We start from the raw sequence: 8214 nt of genomic DNA on the forward strand, positions 1-8214 counted from the left end.
CCCGACGGCCGGAGCGGAGGGACCCGGTCCTGCGGCGGGCGAAGGCTGGCAGAAGGAGCCTTTTGCTTTTTCCTGATGCCCAGGATGGGGAAGAGCCGAGCCTGGAGGCAGAGCATCCGCCGCAATCCCCTTGGCCCCTTGGTGCCAGACCAAGCTCCCAAGGGCAGGCTCGGGCACCCCTGGCCATTTCCCACCCCGGTGCGCTCCCTTCGCTCCGCTTCCCCCCCGCCAGCCTGGGATGCTCCCCTCGGATCCCAGCGGAGACTCCTTCACATGACGGCTGCCCAACCTCGTCCTCGGGCACCCCGCACACCCCGCAGAGCCCTTTGGGACCCCCCCATTCCCCCCTGGGGGGGCTGCTCCAGGGGTTCGCTGCCTTGCAGGCACCAAAGGGTTACGCTCGGAGGTGCCGCTCTGCGCTCCAGGCACCTGGAGGGGAGGGAGGGAGGGATGGATGGAGAGGAGTTTTCGTCGAGGCTCCAAGAAGGCAGCGAGGAGCGAGCGGGAGCGGGCAGGAGCGCGGCGGCAGCAGGTGAAGCCGCGGGGGGAGCCGCCACCGCCGCCCGGTCCCGTTCCGCTGCCACCATGGGTCGGGGGGGGGCCCTAGGAAGCGGCTTATAAAGGGGGACACCCCCTCCCCTTCCCCTGGCTGACGTCCCTCGCTCAAAGAGAAGGGAGGGAAAGAAAAAAAAAAAGAAAAAAGCAAAACCCACCCAAAGCCGCTCTAAATTTGAGGGAAGAGCGAAGGCGGGCGGCATCGGCTGGAAAATGCATCTCCCTCGGAGCTGCATCGTCCTCCTCATCCAGGGGAGCATCTCGCTGCTGGTGAGCGGCTGGGGGAAGGGGAGAGGGAAAGGGGGGGCTGCAGGGGACGGGGGGGTCGGGCAGCCGAAGGGACGGGGCAGCCTTACAGCCAGGATCATTTCCCAGATCGTTTTATCCTCCCCCCCCCCCCCCGCCCCCAATTCCCTCCACTCCCCTGAAAAAAAAATCAAAAAAAAAAAATCCCAAAACTTCTGCTGTTTTGCAGCGGGTGGGCAGAGGGCAGATGGGGCTGGAGATGGAAGTGTCGTCCCCCCCCCTCCTGATCACCCCAAAAATCTGTAGCCTCCCCCCCCTGGCACCGCAGCCCTGGCACAGCTGCTGGGGGCAGCCCCTGCGCACCCCCGGGCTGGGGGACACGGGCGCAGGCTGCCACCCGCAAGGCCGCCCTCGGCTTCCTCGCCGAGCCCTTCGCACCCCAGGGATGGCAGCGAGCATCTGCTCGGCAGCCCAGCACCCCCAGCTCCCCACCGAGCCCGTGCTGGGATCGCCCCCGAAGCCCCTGGTGGTTCTCCCCAGCACGAGGGGGCTGCAGCATCTGCCTCCTGCCAGGACAGATGTGGTGCTGTGCACCCACCCAGCCCGCTGGGTGCCCGCTCTGCCAGCACCCACAGGTGCCAGCAGGGCAGCCCCTGCCCCTGCCCACGCTTTTTTGGGGGGCTGTGGCTGGTGCCAAACAGAGCCCCCAAGCTAGCGGGGAAGGGAGGGGAGAGGAGTTTGCGGGGAGCCCGTGCGTGGCCGGTCGGGCGCTGGCATCTCCCCGGGATGGGGAACTCGCCTCTGCTGCTCCTGGCCGCAGCGAGGTTTGGAGGTCAGAAGAGGGGTCCACGGGAGGTGCTGTCAGCAGCAGAACTGGTGTAAAAGCCACGAGGGCACCTTCGCCACGGGCGTACCTGGGCATCCTCCCCCATAGCACCCCCTCTCCCCAGCAGCGAGCCCCCAGGGACCAAGGAAGGTGTCCCCACGGAGCCGCCCCGCGGGGCTGTGAAATGCACCTGCCCCAGCTCCTCTCACCCCTTCCCCGAGCGACCAAGGGGAGAAAAAGGGAAGGGAAAAAATGCTGCCAGAAGGGAAACGTGGGTTATAGAGAGAAGCAGAATGGGAAGACGGGAGAAAAGGGAAATAAGGAGAATATGGGTAGGAAAGAGGATGGCTGGGTCATGCCTGGAGACACGGGGTGAGCAGAGAACGAGGCTGGGCTGGGAGGTAGACACCCACTGTCCTTCTTTCACTCTCCACCATTGCTACGTTCAGGTGACCTGTGGCCAAGAAGAGCCAGGGGAAGGTGCAGAGCAGCACGAGCCCAAGACCCAGGAGAGAGCCCAAGCGCAGAAGGCGAGGGGGCTGCTCCCCCCAGAGGCCCTGCTCGCTCCAGCCGTGCTGCAGAACGTGACCCTCATGGAGCTGGTGAGCAGCTCACGGGAGCTGTGGGATATCCTGGATAACCTCTCAGAGCGGGACCATGCTCCGCATCCCAGAGGCCAGAGGGACTTGGGGCCAGCCTCGGGCAAACTTAAAAAAATTTTCGGCTGGGGAGATTTCTATTCCAACATCAAGACGGTCAAGTTGAACCTCTTGATCACCGGGAAGGTGGTGGATCACGGCAACGGCACGGTCAACGTCTTCTTCCGCCACAACTCTACGGGGCAAGGGAACATCTCCGTCAGCCTCGTTCCCCCCACCAAGGCGGTAGAGTTTGACCTGGAGCAACAGATCTTCATTGAGGCCAAAGAATCCAAAATCTTCAACTGCCGCGTGGAGTACGAGAAAGTGGACCGCGCCAAGAAGACCACGCTCTGCACGTACGACCCCTCGAAGACCTGCTCCCACGAGCACACCCAGAGCCACGTCTCCTGGGTCTGCTCCAAGCCCTTCAAAGTCATCTGCATCTACATCACCTTCTACAGCATAGACTACCGGCTGGTGCAGAAGGTGTGTCCTGACTACAACTACCACAGCGATGTGCCCTACTACCCCTCGGGATGAGGAGCTCTGCCCAGCTCAGGATCCCCCGGTGACGAGGGGGCGCTGGGGGGGGCGGGGGGGAGGGATGGGGGTGGTTTTTAAGCGGGGTGGGAGCGCAGCGGTCCCTAAAAAGCAGAAGCGAGGAAGGAAGAGGAGGGATTTCTGTTTTCCCCAAGAGCTCCAACGTCAAGAGGAGGAGTTGTAGGCGATGGGGTAACGGCATTGCTAAACCTGGTGTGGATCCGTGGTCTTTGGAGACAGGTACGCAAAGACAGGGTCTGAAACTGGGATAAAAAATAGGACATAAACCACAATCAGGACTTGCGTTTTCTCAGTGCAATAATGGATTTGCCTGGATCTAGGCCATGTGGTCCTGAAAGGTTGGCGGCCAGGGAAAGGTCGCCTCCAGGAGCAGGCTTGTAGGGCCTGGAGCCAGGAGAAGACCCCCAGCAGGGACAAGGGCACCGATGCACTCCGGGGCTGGAAGCCAGCCGTGGGCAGCCCCCCCATCCGGGTGCCAGGAGGAACCAGAGCTGGGTTTTCCCCACATGTGGGACAGCCCTCGGGGTGCAAAGGGCCGCGGGGATGACAGTGGGGCAGGGAGGTGTCCCTTCCCGGGTGCCACCCCACCACAGCTCCCAGCTTTCGGGGACTGGGCCCGCTGGCTCCACCGGCTCGAGCAATCCTGGTCGAATCTGTCAAATCTGCTGACACAATATATGATTCATGTGTTTCCCCTGACACCGTGTGATTCATGCGTTTCCCCTTCATCTCATCCGCGCTTCCCAGCGCGCCGCCCGGCTCCCCCAGCGCCCGCTACCCCCCCCTCGCCGGAGGCGCTGCGGGGTCTGCAGCGCCCGGGTGGCGAGGTGCGCGCCCGCACGCGGGAAGTCAAGCTCTGACTGTAGCATTTCGTTTATTTTGAAGGAGAAAAAAAAATGATAGTGTTGTCCTTGGGAAAGAATAAAGTTTTTACGGTGGCACTAAGGCAGGTCAAGTGTTTTTACTGCGAGCTAGCTCAGTCTCGCTGTGGGGTAGGAGGAGGAAAACAAGAGGGGACAGGCGGGAACAAGGCACAGGGCACGGCTGTGACCCGGCTTGGCTTCTCCCCGTGCCTGCACTCAGCTCTGCTCAGATTCACCTGGATTCCTTCCCCCCGAAAATGAGCGGTGGGTCCTGCTTGGGGGGGCTGCCGGGACACAGACCCCTGCCTTTACCACTTCCAGCAGCACGCTTGATTGATATCGCTCGGGTTAGGACCAGGTCTGTGCCCTCCCTGGGTGCTCCCAACCTTCCCTGGGCATCCAAACTCCCGGCTCCTGCTTTGCCTGGGGGCACATTGGCTCCTACAAAGAAAAAAACAAAAAAAGGCAGCTTCCCCCTCCCTACCGTGCCTTTTGCCCCCAGATTCCCCCTATCCAGCGCACCAGGCCAGCTTAAGGCAACAAATCCCCTTAATCCAACAAAACCCCAGCCCATTTATTAGCTGGCTATTACCTCCAGGGCAGGTTTTATGCTTCAGCCTTGACAAGTCCAATTCTTTCCTTCGCTACAGACTGCGGCCAGGTTTGCCGGGTGCTGGTGCGCAGCCGCCAAATTTCCTTGCCTGCACTTTTAGAGCCTGGCAGAAGCCGGGTCCAAAATACATCGAGCAAAGAAAGCCTTTTAGTGCGATAAATCAATGAGATGACTTTTACTGGGAGAACAAAAAGTTTCCAACGCTTGGAGAGCACAGTTTCAGGAAATAACAGGACCGGTACGTGGCGGTGGAGGGAGGGGAACCATCGCACAACCCCACAGTCCCCGAGCGAGGTTTTGTGGTCGCTGCAAGGAAGGGACACAAAAAGCCCCGTTCAAGCCCTTTCTGCCAGCACAGACAAAACAAACAAAACCACCCCACACAAAAGTTGCTCATTGGGAGAAATTTCAGACAATTGCCATTCGAAGAAACAGAGCAGGCAGCGGGGAAGAGAAAAAACCAGGCTACAAAGGATGCACCATTGTCAAAAGTGATGTGGCAGCAGCAGTTACTAGGAGACCAGGACGGGCCATTATTCGGGCTTGGGAGAAGAGGATTCCTGCTAGCAGAGTCACAACCTCGAGAAAAGAAGGATTTCGCTGAGCTGGAGGGCAAACAATAGAAGGGAAAAATCCCCACACCCCAAATCCCCACGCCCCCAACACCCCCATTCTCAGGATGCCCGGTGGAGCCTTTGCGCCAGCTCCTTTGGGAAGATTTCCCTTGTTAAGAGGCCGGCTCGAGGTTTGGTGGGGTGCATTCGGTCACAGCTCCCCGTTCCCAGCTTTGTGGGGCCCTGCTGCCACTGCGAGCTTGGCCACGGAGCCGCTTCTGCTTCTCGAGCAGACGAGTTAAAGCCCTGCCACTGCCTCTGCTGCAATGTTACGCAAGGAGCCGAGGCTTAATTTCTTTCCCCATTAGCAGACGAACATGAAACAGATTTGGGGGAAGAGCGGAGATTTGTCCAAATGAAGTTCCGCGAGCTGCAAACTTCACTACAAACGAGGCGGCGTGTAATGACGGTGGGAAGCAGGCTTCAAAAATCCTCCGTGACACCAGAGTTCAGCAAAGTGCCGCCGAAGTATTCACAGGCAGTTTTGCAATTAGAGCCTATCTCCATTTATAAAATGCAGCTCCTTATCGCCTCTGATAACTCAGCGGACGGCTGATCTCTTTGTCTCCAAAGCAGGAAAAGCCCTGATGGGAACTACTCGCCGCTGTCATCTCCAGCTACACGGTGACCGTTCTCCATCTCCAGTAATTAGCTTGCTTTAGTTTGTTAATACGTTTTTCCTCTTCCCCACCAAATCCTCCTCATTTAAATTTCATCGCTCTCCCAGCCCAGCTAACCTGGGCTTCTGCACATTTCCAAACGGGCTGCCCAGAAGAGCCTGCTCCTCCCTCCCACCAAAGGCAATCAGCGGCCGTTAATTGCACTCATTAGGCCTGCCTAATGGGGGGGGACCGGTGCAGCCAGGCTGCTCAGCACCAGGATGAGATGGGGCAGGATAAAACCAGGAGCTGCTGCGATGCTGCAGGGACACGAGCACCCGAGCATCCCGGTCCCGGACGCCCTCTGCGCACCCAAGGGTGCTCCCAGGGGGGTGGCTCCCATCGCTTTGGCCTCCCTCAGCTTTCAGGGCTGAAGCGATGCGACTGCCACCGTCTTCCTTAAACGCTGAATATTTGGGTAATTCTGCAAGGGCTGTTTTCCACAATTCTGCTCGCAGTCCAAGCTCTCCTTTGTTAATTTTGCCCTGTATCTTGAAAAATAATTAGCAGTAATCAACCAGAAATCCATCTCTTCACAGGTTTTGAGTCCTCTTTGCCTTTTGTAATCTGCCAGTCAATCAGACTTTGTCTCTCTGCCGTTTCCTATTTACCATATCCAAAAACCAGCGGTGGCCTCTGATTCAAATTAGACTCTCATTGCCAGCTATCACCTTCAAAATGTGCTAATGCATTACTCCAGGATTTCAGAAAGGACAAATCTCACAGGAAGGCACAATTTAATGCAAGGATGGCACAACCAGAGCCCTCTCACCGCTACGACAGCTTCGAGGCATCAATTTTCTCAACCCAGGGTCAGCCGGCTTTTTTTCCAATAATAAACATTTTTAAGCAGAATCCAGTCAGATGCTGAGATCTCAACCAAGAAAGAAGTTTGTTAATTTGTACAGAGGCTTTTTATGGACAAGCCACAAAAGGTTATTGCCAGAAGAATCTTACTTAATGTGAGAACTCCCTTACAGGCACGACAATCACGGAGTTGCCAGCCTTCGGGATTTTCACCAAGATTTGGAGGAGTTCCCTCAGCAGGGGCTGAGCCACTTGGATACCTGAGAACTTCAGCTTCCAGAGGGAAAGAAATGGCTTATCACAAAAACCTTGGGAAAAAAAAAAAGGGCTTAGATATCAATTCACAAATACTTGTGTCAATTTGTGTCAGATTTTATGATTTCCACATCAAACTCATATCACAGTCTGTCCCAGTTTTCTTTTAGGAAGGGTTTGGGCTGTTGATACCAAAGCTACTGCAGCTCGGCGAGCACGTAACTTTTTGCTTGGGGGGCACGGGGTGGCTATTGCAAAATATAATCCCGTACTTTCAGATTTTGCTAGCAAAAACTAAAAGATTTCCAAATGGATTCACATGCTGTAACCTGAAGGCAGGGCTCGGCCGCAGCCCTGCTCCAACCTACAACCATCGCTTGCAGGTTCTGGGAATGGAAAAGCATTTCCATTTCCGTTGCTTCTGGTTTCGGTGCCTCCCCGCCTCTCCTGCGTGGGATCATCGGAGGCACCGCAGCTCCCGTAACTCCGCGGGCTTGCTAGGACAAACCCAGCCCTTTTGTTCCTAAATAAAACCACTGAGGTTCTGCCTGGCAGAGGGAACCCTGAGTGCTTTTACTACACAAATAAACAAATTTTACAGTTTCATGCCCAAACTATCAAGTGGCTATTAGCATCTTCACCGAGCTTTAGCTCCTATGAGCTAGGGCTGCATATGTCCAATGCTGCATCTTTATGGGGATGATTAGACTTTAATGAGGTCTAGTGAGTCAGCCAAGCCTTTATGCTCGTAATCTCCCATTTCAATAGCCACAGCAGCTCCTGGATGCATTAATACCGCTGGTTCTCCTGCCACACTCTTCTCTGTGCATAAAAGCACCGGATCTTGCTATTGTCGTTGCCACCAGTGCCAGGCCAGCGTCACACCAGCCACGGGGACGCAGCCAGCGAGACATCCCTGGGATCAGATGCGGGAGAAGCAGCAGAGTCAGGGCAGCGCAGGGGCCCTGGTCCCACTCCAGCCGGTGGTCCCTGAGCCTTTCGAGCCCTCTTGAAGTCTCTTCTCTGTGGCTCGGGGTCATTTTGCAGTGCCAGCGCAGGCTGCGCTAAGGAGCAGCATCTCATTCCCCGGGCGGCGCGGCAAAGTGGTTCGAGAAGCTTAATTCCTGGGCATAAATCCTGGTCGCGCTATTGGCTTTTCTGATAAACTTAACCAAGTTATTCCAGGCCTTTGTCTAGTCTGCCTTATCTCTCTCTATAAAGATAATATTCATTTGCCTTCTGGGGATGGAGAAAGACTGCACGATTATCAAGCACTTTGGAAATCCTCCACTGAAAGGGGAGGCAAGCAGAAATGATTATTCATGAAATCCCCAGTGCTATGACTTGTTATTACACGCAGAAGACTAAAAATGCAAGTGGGCTGAATGCATCGTCTATTTGATCTAAGAATTATTACAGTTTTGCCAATTAGACCCAGAACCCAAATACAACCGCTTCCCTCCTCCTCCTCCCGCTCCCCTGCCAGAGCTTAGCACCAGCTGCTGTCTCATAAACACCACCGTTTCCCCATCTTCCTGCGCTTTCAACAAACTCCAAAAGCAGCAGGTCTCTGA

General features: G+C 56.3%; 1 protein-coding gene across 1 annotated transcript; it reads left to right on the forward strand.

The window, feature by feature from the left end:
* The first annotated feature begins 768 nt into the window (after positions 1–768).
* NXPH3 (neurexophilin 3) lies at positions 769–2808 on the forward strand. The gene is made up of 2 exons (XM_035568487.1): positions 769–825; positions 2077–2808. Exons 1-2 carry the CDS (start codon positions 769–771, stop codon positions 2806–2808), a joined length of 789 nt encoding a protein of 262 aa, XP_035424380.1.
* Positions 2809–8214: the final 5406 nt, after the last annotated feature.

Source organism: Cygnus atratus, chromosome 25 (genome assembly GCF_013377495.2).
Source record: "Cygnus atratus isolate AKBS03 ecotype Queensland, Australia chromosome 25, CAtr_DNAZoo_HiC_assembly, whole genome shotgun sequence".
Taxonomy (NCBI): Eukaryota; Metazoa; Chordata; class Aves; order Anseriformes; family Anatidae; genus Cygnus; species Cygnus atratus.